Source organism: Canis lupus, chromosome 33 (assembly GCF_048164855.1).
Source record: "Canis lupus baileyi chromosome 33, mCanLup2.hap1, whole genome shotgun sequence".
Taxonomy (NCBI): domain Eukaryota; kingdom Metazoa; phylum Chordata; class Mammalia; order Carnivora; family Canidae; genus Canis; species Canis lupus.
Window position 1 is genome coordinate 33,147,830 of NC_132870.1, and position 25,550 is coordinate 33,173,379.

At 37.0% G+C, this 25,550-nt stretch overlaps 1 protein-coding gene and 1 long non-coding RNA gene across 51 annotated transcripts in view; one reads left to right on the forward strand and one right to left on the reverse strand.

The window, feature by feature from the left end:
* Nucleotides 1–773, reverse strand: part of LOC140623768 (uncharacterized) — a 50,565-nt gene extending 49,792 nt beyond the window's left edge. Inside the window, exon 1 of the long non-coding RNA XR_012023306.1 lies at nt 632–773. This is a non-coding gene — a long non-coding RNA (uncharacterized lncRNA). The remainder of the gene's footprint in view (nt 1–631) is intronic.
* The window catches only part of ANK2 (ankyrin 2), a 336,881-nt gene that overhangs the window by 250,868 nt on the left and 60,463 nt on the right, over nt 1–25,550 (forward strand). For 30 of the 50 annotated variants that reach the window (XM_072810346.1, XM_072810351.1, XM_072810352.1 and 27 more), the window contains 6 exons: nt 691–789; nt 1,655–1,753; nt 10,828–10,900; nt 18,182–18,326; nt 24,239–24,341; nt 24,990–25,093. In XM_072810346.1, coding sequence (XP_072666447.1) covers nt 691–789; nt 1,655–1,753; nt 10,828–10,900; nt 18,182–18,326; nt 24,239–24,341; nt 24,990–25,093 — 623 coding nt within the window. Of the gene's footprint in view, nt 1–690; nt 790–1,654; nt 1,754–10,827; nt 10,901–12,570; nt 12,622–18,181; nt 18,327–20,497; nt 20,510–24,238; nt 24,342–24,989; nt 25,094–25,550 lie in introns of all 50 variants that reach the window. The other 20 variants (XM_072810361.1, XM_072810368.1, XM_072810359.1 and 17 more) reach the window with 5 other exon arrangements.

The following is a 25,550-nucleotide window of genomic DNA, read 5'->3' on the forward strand; positions in this document are numbered from 1 at the left end:
TTTTAATCTCATTTTTAAAGTCATTTTTAGTTGCAAGTGGGCCAGTCATCATCCAATGAAATCTCCCATTCTCCAAATGTGCTTTTTTGACCAAAGCTGCTCTCTGAAAAGAATGTAAGATTAAATTTACTTCCATTGATTTAGAAAGCCCTAAAGCTGGTGCAAAGCTTAGTTATTAGACAAGTCCTGACAAACAAGCAAGGGTTTGTATGATCATCTGCAGCTTCCCGTTAAAAACGTCTTACTTTCTTTTTCCCTAGCGAAGAAATCACATCACTGTGATAACGCTCTTCTGTCATAAATCTCTCAGCATACCCATTTTTAATGCTAATTAGTTGAGATATATTAATAGCTATAGCTCGGAGTTTGTTAGTTTTTCTAGTTCATAAGCTGTTTTAGTTGTTTTTTTCTCTTTGTTTCGCAGACCATAAGGTGAGAGGGAGGGTTTGTTGTTGAGAAATGGGCTGGTGTTGGGAGGGTGGGGGTGGGGAGATGAGGGTGCTTGGTACACAGTAGGTGTCTCATAAATCATGAGTGACTGAGTGAATGAATACATGACAGCTCCAAATAAACAGCATCCTTGACGGGTTTGTTGTAACATAAGACTAAGCAATTCAGCATGAAGGCTAACCTGGTTTTCCTCCTCCCGCTGCAAACCTGCGCTCGGTCCGTGGCCACCGTCACCCCCAGAACGGCTACACGCCTCTGCACCAGGCCGCGCAGCAGGGCCACACGCACATCATCAACGTCCTGCTGCAGCACGGGGCCAAGCCCAACGCCACCACCGCGGTAAGACCCGCGCCCGCCCCCGCCCCGCCCCGCCCCGCCCCGCCCCTCTGGAAAGCCCGGGATTTCTGGAAAGCCTTTCCAGAAATCAGCGTGACTTCTCCGGGGCGGGGGAGCCGTGGGCCTGACTCGGCCCCTGTCCCGGGAGAGCGGGGCCCCGCGCCGAGGCTGCTGGAACGTGCTGGGCTCGCAGCTGCTGCTCAGATGTGCGCGCGAGTCCCCCCCTCCCCGCCTTGCCGGGCCTTCTTAAGGGAGCCCGGGGGCTGGGGGGGTAGCGAGGCTGCGGGCTCACACTGAGCTCTGGGCGAGGTGGAGCCATTGAAATGTAAACTAAGCGGTGCAATTAAACGAACCGGGATCCCCGGAGGCTGGCGCTGCAGCCGGGGTTGCTGGCTTGTGTTACTGCGTTGCACCGTGAGCTCCTGCACAGCTGTAGCTAAACCTGTTACCGAGCTCCCCGCGGTGACATCTTAACCTGCGGCGGATGGCCTGACCTCGGAGGAGGAGCAACAGTACTCGGTACTGGCTGAGAATTTTGGGAGGCATCGTCCTCCGTTCGAGAGGTACTTTCCCAAGCACCGTGCAGCATCTGCAGAGACGTCCGACCACCTTAGGGTTAAAGCGTCAAGTGCTTCTTATTAGAAGAGCAGACAGATGCAGCTTGTTGTGTTACCATGGTGACCTGGGCTATAGTCTAAAGAAGTTACAAAGAGAGTCAGATGTAATGGTAAAAACTAGTGATTTTTCCTAAGCTGTGCCTTGTTTTGGACGGAAATGCTGGCTCATGCGGAGCAGCCGGTGAGCTCATTGGCTCGGGGCGCAGTCCTCCCTCTCTCTCCTCACTCTTTCTCTCTCTCACTCTCTTTAGAATGGCAACACTGCCTTGGCGATTGCTAAGCGTCTGGGCTACATCTCCGTGGTCGACACCCTGAAGGTTGTGACGGAAGAGGTGACCACCACCACCACGGTGAGTACAAGGGACTGATGTGATGGGCTTTGGTTCCATTGTCTTCGTTCTCAAGCCACATACTTTTTCACTTAGGAAATGTGTTGAGCTTTTGGTTTTGAACTTACTTTGGTGAATAACTTGCTTTTGGTACAACTAGAAGCATGTAGATGCAGATGCACTTACACAACCAACACTGGGGTTTTAGCCGCCTTTAGTTAACACAAATCCATATAAAATGTGAGCGTCACTGTAAAATATTTAGTTCCTTTTTCTCCGACTGCTGCTTTTGGGGGGAGGGGGTGGGCGGGTTGCTGCTCTGCACTTTCACTGTAGTTGGGTGTGACACCTACTGCTGGCAAAGTGGTAGGACGCTCAGCAAACTTCTGATCTTAGCCAGCCTCTGGAAAGACCCTGATCCTCCTGATATTGTGCTGATGACTGGGTCAGATTCATTCCCATGAGAACAGTTCATCCTTACGTTCTTCTTATTTCTGATTATTATTTTTTGTTGAAAAAGGAAATTGGTTGTACTTAGTAGGTAAACTGTATCTGTATCACAGAGCATATAGTCTAAAATTTTTTATTTGCGCTGGCTTGAATATGTCTGCTGATTCTTTGGGAGGAGCAGTGATCATCAATGGCCTTTGCCAGAGAAACTCTAGGAGGGTGAAGACTATGGGAATAATGAGTCCTGAGGCTCTTTCTTATACTGTTCAGTTGAAGCAAAGCTTAAAGGAGGCCTCCTAATGGGGAGACTCAGCTGAAAGTGGAAGTTCTGTTTCTCTCTGTACTTATTTATTGACTTTTTTTCTTAAGCATGAACTCTCAGAACAACAGCTCTTTCTCTTTTTAAAATAGAAAAATAGAGTGACAGTAGAACATTAGATGTTGTTTAGAGACAATAAGATCACAAATCAACATAAAAAATCTGAATGGGGCTCTAGTAAATGCCTTAAGTTAGAAATGATGCATATAGAGTTTTAGAGCACTTGTTTCTTTTGATAGATATATGGAAAAAGAAAGGAATTTTACTCTTCAGACTGACACCAAGTCTGTGTTGACACTGAAGTAGATGGAATACAGTTGTTCTGATGTGAAATTTTTAATAGGGTGGAGTATGATTTATTAATGAACCATGAGACGCAGCCTGAACTTAGATGGGAGAGAATAGTACTGCCTGTTTTCTCAAGCAGAATCTTAAAAACTTTGGCTAGTACACCACAATATTTTTTAAAGATTTAAGGTATAGCTTCAATAAATTATATAGGAGGAAAAACAAGTCTTGTTACTACCTGTCACTATACTTCTGAGTTGCTATATATGGCTGAATCTTAATTGCTTTTTCTTACTATATGATTTTTTATACCAGAAAAATCTGCATATTAGGGACCTATACATATGTGTCTTTATTTGGCATCTTTGAAAAAATGTGCATATCACAGATAAGTGAAGCCTGTAGTGGCAAGATTGGCCAAGCACATCCGTTCTTAGAAGTCATGTTTTCTGTAAACTTTATTAGCTTTTCCGTTCTCTGGTTATCATGTGCATACTTTTTTGTCAAATGACCGCTAGATGGCAGGCTTGTGTCTTTTCTGCTACTTGACCTGCTTTTCTTCCATTCATTTCATTAACTAATTTATTCCTTCAATATATATTGGATATAAAATATGCTGAGCTCTGTGCTGAGTGCTGAAGAATCATCAGTGGTAAAAACATTACCCCCTGCCCCCAGAAGCTTACTGTTTAATGGCAGTGGAGAATGAGACTTCTGTTTTGTAAGAAATTCTTTTTTTTTTTTTTTAAATGATGGTGATATTTTTTTTTAATTTTATTTATTTATTTATGATAGTCACACAGTGAGAGAGAGAGGGGCAGAGACACAGGCAGAGAGAGAAGCAGGCTCCACGCACCGGGAGCCCGATGTGGGATTCGATCCCGGGTCTCCAGGATCGCGCCCTGGGCCAAAGGCAGGCACCAAACCGCTGCGCCACCCAGGGATCCCAAGAAATTCTTTAACATCAACAAAACTATGTAATTTACATGTTCAGTTTCAAAGAGATTTCAGGCTGGTAAATTTGACTTAGAGTGAATGTCTTTAACTATATAGATCTGTATTTGAAAAGAGAAGCAATCAGCTTGCTAAATACCATGACTAAACGAGTTCAGATACCTTTCAGAAATTAGAGATAGGGATCCCTGGGTGGTGCAGCGGTTTAGCGCCTGCCTTTGGCCCAGGGCGCGATCCTGGAGACCCGGGATCGAATCCCATGTCGGGCTCCCGGTGCATGGAGCCTGCTTCTCCCTGTGCCTGTGTCTCTGCCTCTCTCTCTCTCTCTGTGACTATCATAAATAAATAAATAAAAAAAATTAAAAAAAAAAAAAAGAAATTAGAGATAATGTTGTACCTCTGTGACATCTAGCTTTAGTGGAATACAAAAACCACTTTTAGAGCTCCCTGTGAGCTTTTCTTCTGTTCTGGTAACTATTATTCTCTACCCTGCCCAGCCGAGCATTTCCCCAATAAAAACCACTATACTTAGAAACCAAGTTTCTAGGTAAGGAGTCAACAAATGAATATAAAACATAATGGCATGTTTGCTTTTAGTTGGATAAGATGTCATTGTCCACACTAACTAAACGAGTACCTCCTTTGTCTAAATGGGTAATTGTATTGGTACCATGTTTTGATGCTGCCAAATTTTTACTTTCTGCCTCTCTTAGAATTGTGACTTTTATTGTTTGGTGAAATTGAATTTGGGGTTAAGGATTGAAAATATGAATTTATTCCTGTCCATTATGTGAACCTTCTTACTTCCTCTCTCTGGGAAGAGATTTTTATTCATACTTTTTTTTCACATAATGATGTTATTAATGGTATTAAAATGAGTATTTAGTGATTACAAATGTGGCAGGCATTGAAAGTAGATCTAGGATTCAAATTTAGCTTGTCACATTCTAAAGTCCTGTTCTTAACCACTCTAATGTAACTGATCTTGGCTTTACTAAAAGTGGCTTAATATGAATTTTGTGAAAGAGGTATTTTCACCTAGTTTTCTATTAAAAACAACCTACTTAAATAGTGCTTTTTGTTGATTTTCATGGAGGCATCATATGCAATATTATTTTCTAAAGAGAATTTGGAACTGCTCACTGGTGATAGGTCAGTATAGCACACTAGACAATTTAATAATTATGTAAAATTAATAAAATTAAATTCAGTTTAATGTTATTACCATTTAAGTGTAATAGTTAAATTACAGTTAACTAACGTACAAATTTCACATCATTGGATTCATATGCTGTGACATTTGAGCAGTCGTGAGAGTTCTCTTCCATCAAAGAAAGTTTCCTATGCTAATTCTCCTTCCAAAGTTCTTTACCCCAAAGTATGAATAAAGTCATTGTGTAGAGAGAAGAGTATGGCAGCAGTCTGTAAAGGAGAAGCCACTGCCTCAGAAATTTTTGAGACATTTTGGAGTTGTGGTTTGTTTCCTTAACCTTTGCTTTTCTAACTTTACTTTGGGGAACCCAGCAGGGGTATGAGGCAGCTCAGCATTCTCCCAGGATTATAATTGCGTGTGTGCTGGAATGAACATCAGAGTGCCGGGGACACATTTCTGGCAGCAGAAGCCAACAGGCTCAATCCCCTAAGGCAGTTTGGAAGACTGAGATATGACTCATCCCTCTACTTATTGATAAACTGTCATCAATTATTTGCATAATTTTAAAATGATCATGTTTTAAGTTGCTTATAATCATTGCTAAGCAAACCAAAACTTCCTAAAATAAAAATGACATCATAAATTGCTAAGTTAACTATTAAAATAAAAATAACATTATATTATCATTTAAATAATGGGGACATTTTTGACAATTAAGAAAATGTAAATATTGGGCAGCCCGGGTGGCTCAGTGGTTTAGTGCCTGCCTTCAGCCTGGGACATGATCCTGGAGTCCCAGGATCAAGTCCTATGTCAGGCTCCCTGCATGGAGCCTGCTTCTCCCTCTGCCTGTGTCTCTGCCTCTCTCTGTGTCTCTCATGAATAAATAAATAGAATCTTAAAAAAAAATGTAAATATTCAAAGTCCTAAATTTTATCTGATGCTGTCAGTTAAAATGGGAATCATAGAAGTAGCAATGCAATAAATACATGTAGTCATTTGACACCTTTTGATGTAGAGTCAAGATCTTTCCTTTGAATGTAGACCCATTGATTAGGAGGCTAAATGATCATCCTTACACAAAGAACATCACTATTACATACTATATCCTATGATATTTATATCTTGATAGTATTCATCCTATGTATGTATGTGTATATATATATATGCATATATATGTATTTTAAAAGATTGATTCATTATTTTGTAGAAAGAAAGAGAGCATGCATGGGGGTGGGGGACAGAAGGAGAGGGAGAAAGAAAGAATCTCAAGTAGACTCCCCACTGAGCATGGAGCCTGACACAAAGCTGGATCTCATGACCCTGATTTCATGACTGGATCTGAAATCAAGAGTTGGACACACTCAACTGACTGAGCCACCCTGGTGCCCAGTACTCATCCTGTATATTATGTTAAAGTGACATTATTCTGAGTGCAGAGCCTTTTGAAATTTTGACATACTTTTTTTTCTAATCTGCTTTAATTGTTTCAACCACACCTAATTGAGTAGCAGTTATTTTTGGTGACTCGTCTTTGTTGAGATTTCCAAACTATTTACATTAGTTGTTGTGGAAAAATATTATTTACATACTATTTAAGTTACTACAGACATTCTGTTAACATACACATTTGGTATAAATAGGTTGGGAACAAAACCAAATTAAGCCTGTCACCCCACTGATGGGAGCCATTGCATGTGGGCATTAGAAGATGGCATACTAGCCAAGATCACTCATAATGTGTTGTGATTTGCTGAGTATGTGATACAAAGAAAATGGTTGACAAGGGGAGTAGGCTAAGTGGAGGTCAGTTAAATATACTTTTTCTTTTGCATAAAACAAACCAGATGTTATCTGTTTACAAAACAGCATGTTAAGTGCTAATGCTTTATTTTTTACATCTTTCCTACATTATGAAATATTAAAAACTCATTATTAAGCCTTCCATTTATCATATCCTATTTTTATTGCTGTATTATCTGATTTAATTATATACTATTAAATTTGTGCATAGTACACTACCCATTTTAACTTTAAAGTGGTTTCTAATCTTAACTATAGAATCTTAGATTCTATAGCAGATGGAGTTGCCCATGATCATTTAATTATATGTTTGTTTTCTGTGTATTATTCAGATGCATTTGTATAAAACCATATTTATATTTTGATAATCAAGTTTTCAAAGGACACTCCATTTTAAAGGAAAATATGTATTCATTTCTTATAACATTATTCATAATAGGAAGACTTATTTATCATCCATTCAACAAATATTTATTGATGGCCTTCTAAAGGTCAAGCACTATATCATGAACTAATACATACTATACTTACTGCATTGCATATAGGGGGCATTTTTACTACCTATACAGGAAAAAAAAATCTGTGATTTGTGTGATCATTGTGTTACTCTTTCCATTGCTACATATATTTGCTGGTAATAACTTTGATAGTATTCAATGACCGAACTAAAGCAATGGTATTTCCACTCTTAAAAATTCTACTCTACTCTTAGATACTCAGAAAATATAGTCCTACTATCAGTGTCTGAAAATGTAAACTAAGTACATCAGGCAATATAATCTAATCATTTTAAAAAACATTTCCATCACTTATTTTCAAATAGAGAAGCATCCTCTTGTGGAATGTTTCCTATGAAGGGCAAATCCTCTAGAATACCTCCATAAAATAAACATTCCTGGGCAGCCCCGGTGGCGCAGCGGTTTGGCGCTGCCTGCAGCCGGGAGTGTGATCCTGGAGACCCGGGATCAAGTCCCACATCAAGCTCCCTGCATGGAGCCTGCTTCTCCCTCTCCCTGTGTCTCTGCCTCTCTCTCTCTGTGTCTATGAATAAATAAATAAATAATCTTTTTTTAAAAAAATAAACATTCCTGGTGTAGTCTAGTACAGTAGATATTCCTTCACATTTTTGAATCATTTATTTACACTGAGAATCTTAATTTTTTTATAAATTTATTTTTTATTGGTGTTCAATTTGCCAACATATAGAATAACACCCAGTGCTCATCCCGTTAAGTGCCCGCCTCAGTGCCTGTCTCCCAGTCACCCCCACCCCTGCCCACCTCCCCTTCCACCCCCCCAGTTCGTTTCCCAGAGTTAGGAGTCTTTCATGTTCTGTCTCCCTTTGAGAATATTAATTTTAAAAATCTTAATAAAATTAAAAAATTAAACAATAAAACAAAATAAAAAGCTTAAAAAATAATAAAAATATTTTTAAATGCTTCTTAATAAAAGCTTAGTAGGTTATCATAGTTTAATAGGATGTCACTGTCTCTTTCCTATATTTTAAGTGAAAATCACTTTCTGCAATTTATATACTTTTCCAAATGGGTTGCAATTTAAATTGCATGGTACATCCATCTGAGCAACTTTCTCATAGCTGGGCCCTCAGGGATTCTGATTCAACTGTTCTGTGATAGGATCCAATGATGGTATTTAAAATTTTTCTCTAATAATTTTAATATGCAACTAGAGTTGAAAACCACAGATAATGAATATAGGCTTTAATTTATCCATGTTAAACTTATAAATTAATTACTATTAAAATAATTAAATGAAGGGGCACCTGGATTGTGCAGTAGGTTAAGCATCTGACTTGGTTTTGGCTCAGGCCATGATCTGAGATTGAGCCCCACATCTGGCTCCATGATCAATGCATGTAGAATCTGCTTTAGATTCTCTCTTCCTCTGCCCCTCCCACTCATGCTCTCTCAAATAAATAGATAAATCTTTAAAATTAAAACGATTAAATGATAATAATCATTTATAATAGTCTTCTTAAGTTTGTTCGTTTAACCAATATTTATTGACCAGCTATTATTGTCCAGAATTTTGAATGGATGCTTTTGTCATTACTAAAGTTTAGTTTGTTTTCAGTGAATAAGACACTATGGAATTATTTAAACATCATAAACAACATGCAGGAAAGCTGAATTCAATCCTTTAATCTTCAACTGTGCCTTCATCAGGGTAACACGAGACTTTTCTTTGTCCCCATTCTTCAACTGTTTTATCACCCAAAAGAAAATCTATTTAGTTGTAATATGGATTTTAAATATATTTTGCCTAATTTTGTATCATTGATTTATTCAATATATATTTGAGAAGCACCTGCTATGTTTCAGGTTCTGTGGAAACATACTCTTTAATGACTCACACTCTTATGTGGGCAGATACAGTTGTGTATGATGTGATATATATGTATATATATATATATATGTTTTGTAGCAGTACACAACACCAGATAATCACAGTTAAACAATTCATCAGGAAGGATTAGGGAATGTTTCTCCAAGGAAATAATATGTAATATGAGCCAAGAAAAGAGAGAAGAATATTTCTGGTCAAGGAAAGAATATATGGAAAAACTTAAGAGGTATTAGGGAACATAGCCTGTGAATATGGCTGGAGCATGAAGTGAGAAGAGGCCTCCCTCCTTCTCCTTACTATATCACCTGGGTCTTCTGAACAACTTTGCTTTGCTTTCTTTTCTGAGGAAATGGGGAACCACTGAAAGGGCATATAGTATCACATTATGATTTAATCAGTCCCTCTTGACACACAGGTATTATACATGTATATATGAATATATTTTCAAATTAGTTGAATTTCCTTGTAAATATATTTGAAGTTCTCTACTGCTTTTGGAAAGAAAATAATTGGTGATAGGGTCATTGTAGCCATTCAAAAAAGTCTGTAATATCTATGTTGCAAAGCTTAAAAACCTAAGACACCCTGTTTATTACTGTATTTCATTGACTTTAGTTGAAGATTTGATTTTCAGAGATTAGATTTTTAGAGTTCCCATAACAATGCCAATCAGTGCACTTATTGCATTTTCAGTGTAGAAACTAGAGATATGAATTTGAGATTTGACCATAGATTATATTTAAAGTAGTGAGATTTGGATTTTTTTTTTTTAAATCACTGTGGTATCCTTGGTGTCTAAAAACAATGTTTGGCATGTGGTAGGCACTCAAAATTTTTCTTGAGTACCTAAATGACTAAAAAGTTCAGAGGTTCTTCAGTTTTAAGATGAATTTAATATTGAATTACAATTATAATAATGATGTTATACTAGCTGGTATTTATTGAGCGCTAACATATTCCAAGCACTTTTCTTAGAGTTCTTATATATATTATTTCATTTAATCTTCCTAACAATTTTATGAACTACTAGTATTATTCCTATTTTACAGATGAGAAACTTGAGATACAGAGAAATAAGGGAACTTGTTAAGCCTCTTAGCTTATAAATGACAAAGTTAGAATTAGAACCTAGGCAGCCAGTCTCCAGAATTTGGTCTCTTAACCTTGCGTCACATATCAGAAATGGAAGGCAGTGGACTTGGCAGCTCTGGAGTGCCTTTGCAGATGAATAAGCAACAAACCAGAATTGTAGACCAATGAAATACCATAAGGATAATTGACTCTACTGCTGATCCTCTGATTCCAGAAGGGGATGCATCACATTTTTTGCCCAAATAGTTTGTCTTTCATATTGTTTACAAGTTCTTTTCCAATGGCTTTGTTTTTAATAAATTGCATATGTTCGTTGCTTTTTTTTCAAGCTTTTCTAGACATTACTTTGTTCATTTTAGGGAAGCCCTGAAAACATTATCTTCTTTCCTAATATGACTAATTATTAATGCCATTGTTAAAGAATTTACTTTTCAAACAGGAACTTAAAATAATGAACTTCTCATATGACTTCACTGGAGTCAATGATCATTTATCTTCAGACAGAACAAATGACTTTTCATGAAAGAGAATAAGCTTCCAGAGCATACATGTGGAAAGATGAAATGCTCAGTGACTGATGGCTTGTTGATGTTGTCCATGTGACCTCCTCTGTGATTCTTTTGCTCTTTTGTTTGATTTTAACATGTGTATTGATATTTTTCTTTCCAGACTATCACTGAAAAACACAAGCTAAATGTTCCTGAGACGATGACTGAGGTTCTTGATGTTTCTGATGAAGAAGGTAAGACTTATTCAGTCTCCTATGACACCAGTCATTGTCTTACACAAAGACAAGCAAGCAATCCTTTTTTCTCAGGGACTAATGAACTGGTACATTTAAAGTCACTTTTTTTTGCCTTTGTTTCAAAACATCTACCTTTGTCATTTGGGGAAAAGAGGACAGTGATTAGTCTCTTTTCAGTGGGTATTATCTTTAATGCCTTACTAAATAGCAGAACTGGAAAAGGAGAAAGACACTGGAAATTGACCATCTGTCAAAAAAAATCTACTGGATAATACCATAATTATTAATATATGTTTTAATTATGTTAAAATACACTTTTTATTAAAATACCTTAAAGTGAAAGACTTTGAAGTGTACTCTCTCAGTGGTATATCAAGAAATTTCTGTTTCTCATTGGGCCAGATCAACAGAATACATTTTAAGTCTATGGGAAAGGAGGTTTAAATAAGGTTAAAAATAGCAAGTCAGTAAGTCATACTAATTCAACATAAAGATTTGATTTTTTTGAGTCCTAAAATATGCTCTGTATCGTTTTAGGATTTGATAAAAATAATCTAAGACAGTGGATGTCAAAGTTTGAGAAGCCTGTGCTCTAAAAGAAGTACAAGGGGCTGCCTGGGATGTGGATGGGGCATGGTGCTGTAGGTCTGTCCCTCCACAAGAGTTTCTGGCTTCCTTCCTACTTCAATTTGAGCAGTTGACTTTTCTTGAGCGAAAAAAATCTGCCAAAAACACATGAATGCAGCAAATGAAGTGTTAACCAAATTTCAGTAGTAGAGTTTTTGATCAAATGTATATGTTTGAAAAAATACTGCCATAAAAAATAGTACTAGTTAAAACTTGCCACACCAGTTAAAACTTGCTTCCACACTGGAGAAAGTCCCACCACTCCACTGCAGGCAAAGAGAAACTCTGCAGAAGACTAATCTGAGGGAAGGAGAAGCCAAACCCCAACATCAGAACGCACACATCATACACCAAAGACACTTCCTGAAGCACCAGGCCCTGGACAATATAGGACCTCTTCTCCTATAGCATTACTCTCCGGAGCAGGAAACATAACAGGCTTTCCTAATACACAGAAGATGACAGAGATCTAGACAAAGTGCCAGGATGGAGGGACTCATCTCAAAAGAAAGAATAAGAAGAGGTACATGGCCAGGAGTCTAATCAAAACAGATTTAAGTAATACACTTGAACCAGAATTTAAAACAACAGTAATTAGGATGCTAGCTGGACTTGAGAAAAGCATAGAAGACACTAAGGAGTCCTTTACTGCAGAGACAAAAGAACTAAAAACTAGTCAGGCTGAAAAGAGTTAGTACTGTTCTCAATAATAATTGCTTTTACTGAGAAATAGAGTAGATTTTTAGGTTCTTCAAGATATAATCAGAAGGTAAAATTTTACATTGAGGTGTCATTATTTGGAGCCAGTTTGTTCACTGACTGGTAGTAGGCACTGGGTTATCTCAGCTCTTGCAAGAACTTATGACAAGAACGAGCACATATTTGGTTGGTATGTTATTATAAGTAAATTAATAATTGCCAAAGCTAGTATTTCCAAGTATTATTATAATTTTGTGTTCCATCCTAATACTTGCCAGCTAATTTTCAGCATTCGTATTTGCACATCATATTTTGTTTTGTGGGATCATCTTTCTTAACAGCTTTTAAACAGTTTGGTGACTTTATTGATGGGGAAGTGCTTAGTGATTCAGGTACCTTTAGAGGAAGTTATTGGAGTGAAAGCTTTGCTTTTAATTTTTCTTAACTAGATAGAAGCAACTTGCTTTGTATTTAAATCTGGGTGTCTAATACTAATCTGCTTCTTTTAAAATAGCATGCGTACTATGGATGGAGTTGTATATGTGTGCATGTCAGTGTGTAGATTTCATTAACTTGTATGCTTAAAGCTATAAATTGCTTAATCTATTAATGATTTTGCCAGTCTTGTTGAGACCTATTAGTATAATTAAATTATCTAATGAGCATCATAAATATTTGACCAAAACTAATCTCTCTTTTTAGAATACAAATTCAGAGAAAAAAATAATTCTTTGTATAAGCTGACATTTAACTAGCATGAACCTGTTAAAACTAAGTTAGACTGCTTGACTGAATATACTTCAGATCATTCTGGGCTGAAGATATGTTTTAGATGTGGTTAAAAAATGTGAAATTGATAGTTACAGTGCAATTTTCGTAAGTAGCTAGGAATAAAAATAAAAACCTTTAAGAATTATTTAGGAGGAGCTTTGGCATATAGGAAAAAAGGAATAATATAAAATATTCTATTTACCAGGAGGTTTCCAAAGTACATGTGGTACCACTTTAAGCAAACCTATTACATGAAAATCTAAATTTATAAGTCAAATAGAGTGATTAATTAAATTTTTTTTTAATTTCCTAACTGTTAAATAATTCCAATATCAATGGATTCAAAGTATTGACTGGCTTTAAAGAAATTCCACTTATATGAAATAGCTTTTTGGACCTGCTCACTGTATAATATAAGATCTAGCTATAATACCCTGTATTCTTTTATTAAAAATGTTATAGATTAAGAGTTTTTAGTGATAAAAGATCTTGCTTTGAGAGAAATACTGGCTAATGACCAAGAATATGGTCATTATGGTGAGAAAACAAGCTTTCCTTCTTTCAGACATAGCCAAAAACGTAGTAACATTTTTTTCCCCAGAAAGAAATTCAAGTTGAATAATTTTTATGTATAGGATATATTTGAATATTGTGAAATAACTTTGAGTACAAAGAATTAGTATAAAGAAATTTGGCGGTTGATGTTGCCAACCGTTTAATGTTTTATATGCTTAAAATATTTTCATGGAACTTATCATTCGTATGGACAAAATACAGCCATATATTTTTTAAGATATTAGCCAATTCTTGCTTTCTTTTTTAACAACTCTTCTGTTTTGATAGTTGTGTGTATATCAATACTCAAAAGAATATTCTTTTTTTTTTTAAGACTTTATTTATTCATGAGAGACACAGAGAGAGGCAGAGACATAGGCAGAGGGAAGAGCAGGCTCCCTGTGAGGAACCTGATGCGGGACTTGATCCCAGGACCCTGGGATTACGACCTGAGCCAAAGGCAGATGCTCAACCACTGATCCACCCAGGTGCTCTGTCATCCACTTTTCGTATCTGCCTTGGGAGATAGAGAAGGAGAGATCTAGCACAGTCCCATAGACTTGCTGAAACTGAGGATTAATAGGAGGTGACACAGGTTTTAGAGAGTGGAGAAAGAACAGTATGGAAGGTCCTGAGATAGGAAAGCGCCAGAGAGAGACAGAGAAGGGCAAAATAATCCACTCATTCGGTTTGGCTCGTGCATTAAAACATATTTGGCTTTGCTGTGAATGTTTAAATTCTTTACTGAAAAGTCCGGGAAATTAGGACATATTAAAGTTTTTGATTAATGATTGAAACAATTAAATCTGATTTTTATAAAGATTAAACCAGCAGTAATAGATATACTAAAGAAGTGTATTAGGAAGAAATTGGAAGGAAGCAGATATCTGACCGAAGAGAAAACACTTAATAAACATTTCCAATGCTAAGTGCATTGTCTCATTTAATCCCCATAGCATCCGCATGAGATAGGCTATGATTTCCCCCTTATTTTTTTTCAGGTAAGGAAAGGCTCACCTGAACAGAAGGATGCTAAGACTTAATTAAACACATTAAGTAGTTTGCTCAACAGCACGCAGTCATTAAGTGGTGAATGGGGAATGTAAACGCAGTATGAAAGCTGTTATAATAGCTCAGTCATATTATAAATAAGTCCTGATGGAGCAACATGGCAGAGAAATGGAAGGAAATGGTGGAAATGGGAATTCAATTCAGTCTGAGAGTATTGTATGGTCCAGATGGAAACACAGCTGTAAATGTAATCATCCGCATCTTCATAGGATCATGAGCTGATCCCTATCTTTGCTGACTCAGCGCCATAGCACTAAGTTAAGTTATATGGTGGGACTCAGGGGTGATAACACTTAGGTAACTAAAATACCTGTAGAAATGTGACCCATGTGTCCCATATACTCAAAGATTTGTGCATGGATGGTTTGTATGAACTTCACTAGTTCTGTGGAATGATGTGTACTACTACTAATTGAGAGAATGGCTGTGTGTTATGATGAAGTATAGGAGAAACATCTGTTACTCCTTTTGACACACTTCTGCGAACACTTGACAGTGGAGCTCCTCACTTCCTCCTCGCATTACATGACAGATTCTGCATCCAATTATTCCTTTCACTTTTTCATATGTAAGAGTAGAGTTAGTCTTCCCAAACCCTAACAAGTTTGCTTTTTTTTTTTTTTTTTTTTTCCTGGAAATAATTTAGGCTTATATCCAAACCAGACAATGCTCGTTTTTGGTAAACCAGTTCATAGAATTGACTTTAGAATTTTTTTCTTCCTGAAATAAACAAGAGGGACCCCAACTTATTAGACTCATAAAAATACTCCTATGGAAAGATTGACCAATTACACAAGAGGAGGGAAATAGCAGGAACAAGTAAGTCCTACAAGGCTAATAATAAAATGTCTAACCTTGGTTTTATCACTGTTTAGACACTAACTTTCTTCCTGGACTTTTTGCCATTGCTCACCATCATGCACTTTTACTTTGCCAGGTTATTTCATGTAGTACTCTCTAAATAAGTAACACGTATTACTCTTTCATTCATACTGTTTTTATTGTCCTCCATGACCCCTTACATATGAACCTCTCACCTGAAGTAGCCTCAACCTCTGCCCATTAAAAGCAAATCCAAACAAATGATCAGCTCCAATTCCTTCTTCAGCGATTCCTTCTCCAGCTTCACTGGAATTTCCTAGGAATGTCATGAGGAATTATCACAAACTTGGTGGCTAAAATTTATTCTATCACAGTTCTGGGAGTGAGAAATGTATAGTGGGTCCATGCTAGCATCTCACAGCTCTAGAGAAGAGTCTCTTTTGTCTCTTCCAGTTTCCAGTGGCTGTCAACAATTTTGGTGTTTGTTCCTTGGCTTGTAGACACATCACTCTAATCTCTGCCTTCATGTAGCATTTTCCATATCTCTAAGGGCACTCACATTAGATTTATCCAATATGATCTCATCTAAGTCCTTAACTTATTTACATCTGTAAAGGCCCTATATTCAAATAAGTTCACATCCTTAGGTTCCAAATGGAAGTGAAATTTTGGGGCGACACCACTGAACCCACCGCACCGTCCTAACATGATCTATCTCTCCTCTGACCTTTTTGGTTCTTAAAGTTGACCAACATCATGCATTTTGTGTTTGACTATAGTGTCATCTGTAGATTGCTGTTATTATTACATCTTGCTTTGTGAGGGAACAATTTGAAGAAGAAAATATATGTAGGGGCAGGCAGGGGACTCCTTTAACAAACATTTTGAAAATTTTACGGGATGCCTGGGTGGCTCAGGGGTCGAGCATCTGTCTGCCTTTGGCTCAGGGCATGATCCCAGGGTCCGGGATCAAGTCCCACGTTGAGCTCCTGCAGAGGGCCTACTTCTCCCTCTGCCTGTGTCTCTGCCCCTCTCTCTCTCTCATGAATAAATAAATAATATCTTAAAAAAACTTATGTTTTCCTTGGTGTTATCAGATTTATGAATATTTAAACACAGTACAATTATATTTCTTTATAACATTTAAAACTATTTTTTGTGTAAATGAAATTGAGCTCATATTTCATTAATGTGTTATTTCACTATTTTGTATTAATAAAAACAATAGCTAGTACTTATTCTGGCACTTTATTATATATTCTTATATGTTATTTAATTCATACAACTATTATATGAGATAGATTATTAATATCATTTCTATTTACTAGTTGTGGAAACAGGCTCTGAAAGATTAATAGGCCAGTATTAATCCAATAGGATTAGAATTTGAATCCAGGTCTACTCAACTTTTAATTAATACTCTGTGTAGCCTAACTCGTGCTAAAACTCAGTAAAAATCTAATGGTGTCACTCAAGGAGCCATGAAAATATTTTCAGTGGTGAGACTTATGACTGTCTGTCAGATGTTAAATGCATTGGTTTTGAGACTAAAATCTTATGGTGAATAGATTACATCTCCATTTACTGGAAGGTCTTTTTTTTTTTCATTTAGTCTTTCATGAGCTTTAAGTAATTTAGAGAGCCAATAATCCTTTGATATATCCCTGAGATCTTCAAACAATGAAATATCAGACATATCATTAGAATTCTTTAATGCTGTATGTTTATAAATTAGTATTGATTTTGAACAATTATTTGAAACAAATGAGAATTAAATAAATAAAATTTAACTTCGTTATAGGAATGAAGTACCTTCCTTCAAGCTTTCCTTTACATAGATCATAAGACTTAAGTAATATCTTAAAGAGTCATCAAAAATAGCTTCTCTCAGCTGTATTATTTTTTTCTCCATTTCAGCATATTAATGGTATATAAAGCCTTTCTGTGAATGAGGTATTATTTATTGAATTACCTGAAAAAGATATTTTTGAAAGCATTCTATTTCTGTTCACAGGCAGGGAATGTACCCTTACCATTTGGGCTTCTAAATATGAGCTACTACACCTACTTATCTTTCCGCCACTACTTAATTACTTAGTCACTTTTTTCCCTGTAGTTCACCTTTGGGAAGCCACCTAGTTTCCAACAAAACATCCTTTTTATGTTCCATAATGTTTTTAAAATTAAAGTCCAGGTTGTTTATTAAAATGTCACAATCTCCTCCTTTCATTCTAGTGCTCTTTCCCCAATGTGTATATCTTGTTAATCTTATAAATCACATCCCTCTACATACTGTCTCACATGTTTTTTTTAGAGCAGTAGATATTTCTTAGCATATTACCAATGACATGAAGAGACTGTTAATGCCGGACATTATGTACACAATTAGTGGAACTGTCTCTAGAACTTAAGTAGTCCACATGGTGGAAAAAGCTAAATAATACAAGCTAAAAACCAGTGATAGTGATAAAGAAACGAGTAACAAAAATGGACTGATAATAAAAGAATTACAGTTCAGGTAATTCTTCTTGGTAAGCAATAGGAAAATGTGTCAAATACCATTTCTCTAAGTTTTAGCACTTGGTCGTTGCATGTGTTCTGCTTTTGGCTGCTGTGTGGTGTTCTGGTGATGTCAGTGCTATTCTGATGGTTTTCACAATCATCATCATATTTTGTAGTGAATATGACATTCAACAAATAATTCTCCCTCCATCTTCCTCTGATTGCTTCAAGGTGATGACACGATGACAGGTGATGGTGGAGAATACCTCCGGCCCGAGGATCTGAAAGAACTGGGTGATGACTCTCTACCCAGCAGTCAGTTCCTGGATGGTATGAATTACCTGCGATACAGCTTGGAGGGAGCTCGCTCCGACAGGTATTCACCTAAAGCCAACACTTGGTATCAGCCAGAAGGGAATGAAACACTTTTTCAAGACGTTAATAAAAAAATAGACATAATTATGGATACTTAAAAGGAACTGCACTACTCTTGGCATGTTCTATCTTACTGTATTCTCATGCAACTTTAAGTGCCTATTTTAAAGAACAGGAAACTGAAGCCTAGAGAGATTAAGTAACTTAGCAGAAGTCCAACAACTAGTAAGAAGCAGAGCAATGATAAGACTGCTCTACATTTCAGTATAGTGTTTGTAATCATTTTCCACATTTTTCTCTAGGCCAATAAAAAGGACCATTTTGCTTTATGCATATTTTTGTTAGTGGCATAATTTCTGTGAATAAAAATAGGTTGTGAAGAAGGATAAAAAAGAAACAAAAGGAAAATGCCTGAAACTGACTTTTTCATGAAAAAGAATTAGACCAGAATCCTTCAAGATCTTGAATACAAAAGCAATCTGAGCAAAATCTGAAGGAGCACAAGTTCTACTGACAAATCTGAAGAGGTTTATGTCCCATTCTGAAGTATAAAATCAATGTAATTTTTTAAATTATTACTAACTAGCACAACTGGCCTTTGTTATTATTTGAGGTAAGATGAATAAGAACATTCCATGATACCTCATCAAAAGAATGGCAATTTAGGTTAACATATGGTTGTTCATCCAGTGTAATGTTTTTCATTAATCAATAATCTTAGGTTTATAGTTTTAATTTTGGCTGTATTCAAAGCTGTAGCTAACATATGTGCAGTCTAAGAAATAAATACCTTAAAGTGTAGTTAATTCTAAATAATTAGCAAAAAAATTTTTTTCATGGGGCTTTTCCTTGAGCATCAATGCCTCTTCTTTCCTTTTTTTTTTTATTTTCAAACAATTCAGTGTGCATGTAATAAATGCTTTTCTGGGCTGGCTTTGTGGCAGGTGCTAGAAGTACAAGCATGACCAGGAAACAATTGCTAAAATCGTAGTCTAATGGGATGTGAGAGAGAGTCCCCACAGAGTGCAACTGAAGCCCCAGGGCTCAAGGGCTCAGGCTTCCTGTAGGCAATGAGCCCAAATTGAGACACAGTGATGGGGAAAGATGGTGGGGAATCTGGGGAGGGCATCTGAAGCCTTAATGAGATTGTGAGCATAGGCTTATGGTGTGTTAGAGAAAGAATAGCACTGTGTTGGAAGGGTGTAAATGTGAAGGAGGGGAGATCTTGTATGCATTTTAGATGGATGGTGTCCTCTGACCATGAGATAAGGATGAATTTTAGAGGAGAGCTGTCAAAGGGCTAAACCTGGCAGTGGCAACCATCTGAAAAATCATTGCAGGAGTATTAGCTGAAGCTCTTAAGAGAAGACTTGACCTTTAACCTTAGTGATAGCAATCATGGAGAGAATTTGGGAAGTGATAAATTTCAGAGCATTTCCACGAGGTAAAACCAGCCAAATTTGGTGATGGATTTCATGGGGTAGGTGAAGAAGAGGAAGATTAGATTGATCCCTTGGTTTCCATGACATTGATAGAGGATGGCTCTTGGGGTCAATAGATAAAAGGAGGAGCCACCCAGGGGGTAAGATGGGGGTACTGGTGATAGGGCCAGTGTCTTATATATTGGATTCTAACATACTGATAGATTTGGATCTCACGATCTGAAATTCTCAATAAGAGACTCCAAATTTTCATAAAATGAGATTTATGGCATATACAAATTCATAATAATGTATAAATAATCATATTACTGTCAGAGAAAATACCCTTCATTTTCAACATGGTCTATTTGATCAAGTTCTTGATCCTGATTCTGATCCTTTTTCTTTCCTTCTTTGAAAGTACTAGGTTAAGAAAATTTACAGTTCTTTCTATAAAGTGGAGGTTCATGGTTTGATGATTCTACTTAAATTGAACATTTACCAGCATGTAAAGGATGAGGATATGAAACAAACAGGTCACAGTCTGATCTCCAGGTCCACACTAGCATTTCAAGAACCCCAGATGGTATTCATGATCTCCAATATGTACTTATAAGCAACATCTCATGTTCATGGATTTCTTGTTTCACTGATTTTTTTTCTTAACTTTTGTTTATGCAATTCAATGGGAGTTTTCTTTTTTTGGTAACCATTTTTACTTTTCATTATTTATTTGGTATGCTTTCAATAGTACCATGCCCAGGTAGGTATTAAATAGCATGAAAACACCAGAACACTTCCTGGATACATCCACATTTCCCTGCTCACTGTGCAATGTGTGTGTAGGTGTGTGTGTATGTGTATGTGTTGGCAGGAGGTGCTTATATTCTAGAATTATGGATTTATTTTCAAATTAGGATTTTTATGTATTGAATTGAATAACTGAGCTAGAAAGGGGACTCTATCACTAGCATAAGTCTATGACATGCCCCTGGCATGACTTTGTGTTAATGGTCACAGCTCCACCTTGTGGTTGGTAAAGCACTAGCATGACTTCCCCAGAGGAACCTTATCAGTCTGTGTATAGTTGGAGATGGAAGAAAAACCATTCTGATGCCTAAGATGTACATGGATGCAGGAGAACAAAAATAGATGCAATTTATTGTCCATTGATAAAAGTATATCCAAGTTCTTATTATTTAGATTTGTGTGTCTGTTTTATTTTCTTAATGCTTACAAATTAAATTTAATATAAAACACTAAGTAACAATGAGCCACAGAAGCTTTTCCATACAATAAAGCCAACATATTGAAATTTCTGGATATTCACTTGTTTAACAGGATTCAAAAACTCCATTAATTGAATGTCTAATACTACAGCTCACTAAGATGTACTTTCATTGAAAGATGTAATAATTACTACTTTCAATGAAATGAATTACTATGTATTATGTGTCTATAAAGTAGTTTACTATATAGTGCTAAGAAGTAAAACTTAAGACCATAACATAACTTTTGGCATACCCCTCCACTGAACAGCAAGTATAAATTTATACTCCCACAGATATGTGTTATTATACATTTATTAACTGAACAGGATGATGTCTGACTTAATGAAAATGAATTGTATTGGACTGTAAAATATTTAATTAACCTTGTTTGTAATGTTTTAAGTCAGGGTAGACAATTTTTTTATGCAGAGACTTGAATTATTCCTGATATTTGTGCTGCTTGTTATTCCGTTAGAACAATTTCTCTACTGTTGGAATATTCCAATTTTATTTAGTTAAGCAAATTCTATACATCAGAGAAAAGAGCAGTTAGAAACTATAAATATTGATTAAACCATGAATTAGCATTAGAAGGCAGTAAACCCTGAGCCAGAATAAAATCATAGAAGTAGAGCTATTCAGGCATAGTTCCAACTTATTCGTTCTCCCTCCCTCTGTCTCTCCAACTTTTCTCACTCTTTTCTCCATATCCTAATATTTTTCTCTCTCTTCCCTAATCTCCTTTTTTGTTTTAAGTCAACTTTATCGCTTTCTTTTCTTTCTTCTTCCTTTCTCTTCCTTTCCTGTTGGGGCTGTTGGGAAAGACAAAAACTGACACTTTTCCCCCCTCCTGATTCAAACCAGTTGAGAGACAGACCTGGATATTAGGTAAATTGATATCAAAATCAAAATTAAAAAATCAATAAAAATCCGCCTTTATTGCTGATACATTGGTACCTCCCTGAGAGTGACAGTTGAGCCCCGGCTGCCTGCTTTCAAAGTTTGATCTTTACAATGGTGGCAGTTACGTCACTAGGTCTTATTTGAGGGACCTTTATTTGCCATTCAGTTTGTTCCCCATCCAAGCTAAATTTCCATTTCCTTTCTGAGACCTCTGTTTCCTCTGTTCCAGTGCTGCATTTAAGAGTCATTTCTACCTCCTGACAGAGTCTCTACTTGCTGTTGGGAGCAGCCATGACTAGTCCCATACCTCAATGCCTCTTGCTCCTTTTGCTCTGTTCATTCGTATAGATCTAGCACTTTTACATGTATAAAGTTACAGTTTGGATCTTTGGATTCTAAAGCCACGGGTAGAGATTCCAAGTTAGCCCAGAGTTCATCAGAGCAGCCTGCAGCCTGTTTATAAAGTGCACCGTCAAAATCCAACTACACACCCATGAAACCAGCCCCAATATCTGCTGTCAGGACTAAAACCCTTATGGATGGGCTCAGTAAGGCATCTGGGCTGCCCCCGCCTTGGTTATGTCTGGAGCCTCCGCCTTCTTTGGGAGCCTATATAACCTAAAAGAGTGAATTACCAAATTATATTTAGATTTTGCTTATTATAAAACATTTATATAGGATCAGACAATCAACTCCTTTAATTCATGTTCCTTACCATCTAATATTCCAGGTCTATTTGGGGGGCATAAAAACTACAGTAGAATAGGAAGGAGAAGGCCCGGAGATTCCTGGGTGGCTCAGCGGTTTAGCACCTGCCTTCAGCCCAAGGCATGATCCTGGAGTCCTGGGATCAAGTCCCACATCAGGCTCCCTGCATGGAGCCTGCTTCTCCCTCTGCCTCCCAATCTCTCCACCCCCCCCCTAAATAAATCTTAACAAAAAAGGAAGGAGAAGGCCCTAAATTACTATGAATTATCTACCAAATGGTGATTTCCTCAAAGATAATTGAAGTTGGCTATATTGATACCTCATAAAAAAGACAGCATATGGCTTACAAAATTAGATATATTTGTAAAATGAAAATAGTTTCTACTAATAAATATGCTAACCTGATACTTAGTCCATAATTCTATGGTGCTTCACTGGCCAAATACCTACTAGCTGAAAGTAAATTAAACTTTGCTTCTATAAATATTGTGAAAGCTTGCGTATCTCTCTTTTTCCCTATGGGCTTTGGGCTAATATTTTGAATGCAGATATTTAATTCTTGGACTAACATGTATGAAATACAGCTTATATGAGATCTCAATCTATTCATCATTTGATTGTACAAATTGATTAGGAAGGAATGAATTGCACTAATGCAAATGTCAAGTTTTACCCATCACATTTGCATCTGCAACTCGGAACTTTGAAATTCAGATTTATCAAAAATACAAAGCATTAGTTATCAAGGCCTAAATCCCATTTTGAAGCCAAACCTCATTTTTGGTTGTGTCATTGGCAGCTTGTTTTTGTGCTGGCAGATGTGTCTGTGTTCTGGGTTGGTGCTTAGAAACAGTTTCTCGTGCTCTTGCATCTTATTGCCACAGCAACCGGCACTCTTTGGTGCCTCACTCCCCACACACAGGACATGCAAAGGGAACAATGCTGCCCTTTGAAATAGCATTGTTGGAGACACCAGAGACAAACAAGAGGAACTCCACTTCCGCAGGAAGCATGCATCTGGCCACAGTTCATTTCACTCTGTACCTTCCAGGGGAATGCACCAATGTTCAGTCATTCACAGTTGGAGAGGAGGAGAATGAAGCATGGACAGAATGGAAAACGAGAGAAAATGAAACTCATGCTTTCATTTTGTTCTCTCCGAGGGTGGTCTATTTCCCCCTCTAATATTTTTCTTAGTTGCAGGGAGATTAACATTTAACACAGATTTAAGCAGTCTATCCTGGCATAGTTTCCTCTGAATTTCTTGTACTGGCAGTCAGTAAACGACAGTTGCTGGTTTCAGATATTTCTGGGAAGAAAATAAATCAGATTAGAAGTATCAAATGTTAACTTCTGGATTCCCTTGTGCCCTTGCCATTGAGTGCTAGGAACCAGTCAAAAGATGTGTGAGGTTAGCTGTTGGACAAAGAGGTAGGGCAACACAGAGCTCTGTATTTTCTTCTCCCACAATTACGATTAATGTACCCCTGGAAGTTGCACTGTTAGCTAATAGCACACTTTTTTCACTCTCCTGCTCGGCTCATCATCCCATCCTCCCAACCCTGCTACTGCTGTGGGTATATGACCATGGCCTCCTGCCAACCTACCAGCCTCCGATCCTTCAGTTCCGACAGGTCTCACACCCTGAGCCATGCCTCTTACCTGAGGGACAGTGCCATGATTGACGACACAATGGTCATCCCCAGTCACCAGGTATGTGACTTTTTACTTTTATGCTTCAGTTATCTGGAGAGCTCTTTGACATTACCCGTTGCTGAAAATGTCTGGAGCAAGTTTGTCAATCTAAAAAGAAATCCTTTTAATTCAGTTGAAAAGCTAGCAGAAGAGGTGGTGGGCTTTTCTAAAGTGATATGCTGCTTGCTACTTCAGTTATACTGAATTCCCCCGTGGAGATTATATATAAAAATTAATTTCTTTATAAAAATCTCTGTTAAAGAATAAAAGCAAGATAAGGGTGCGCTTAAGGCAGAAAATGAAAGGTACTGGTGGAACTATATCTTATATTAAAAAGTGTTATCTGTTATCAGAAAACTGTTAGAGGTTATTGTGGAATATTTTAATTTTAGGTGTGATTTGATCGGTTTTGGCTGGTTGAATATGCAGCTATAGATGTGAATACCTACTCCTTTCCAAGACAATTGCACAAATGTGGTCTAATGTCAATAATATAACTTAAATGGGACTGTATTGTAAAAGATACATTTTAAATGGCTCGGTCTTATATTTTTAAATGAAAAGATGGTAATATCACCTTCCTGTGATACCACTTTTTAGGGTTCATTATATTTTATTTAATTGAAGGAAAGTCCTTTTATTAAATCCAGTGTTCTTTGTATTTAGGTGTCAACTCTAGCCAAGGAGGCAGAAAGGAATTCTTACCGTCTCAGCTGGGGCACTGAGAACTTAGACAACGTGGCTCTTTCTTCCAGCCCTATTCATTCAGGGTGAGTACATCAATATTATGTATCCAGATCAAGAGGTAAAAAGAGATGAGCGTGAAAATAACAGCTTTGTCCAGTAGCTTTAGCTGATAGCTAGCTTACAGGGGAAGTGACCTTTGTTTAAACTTGTAAATAACATTGCTTTATCCAATGTGGACTCTCTACACAGACAGACCAGCAAAAAGGGTCGAATTCAGCATAGAAAAACTGACTATTGTTTTAAAATAACTAGTAGAATTGCATCAGACAGCTTGCTAACTAACAAGAACATACCAGTGGCCTCCCTGGTGTTTACATTTTGTCTTAAAGACATCTTCAAAAGAGGAGCAGGATTATTTGCTTTCTAGAAAGTTCTATGTGCTAAGATTAACTGACTAGTTTAATAAATGCCTACCCTCACATAGTCATGAATTTAATATAATGTTTACAGAAGTTTGAATCACACAAATATACAGAGGAG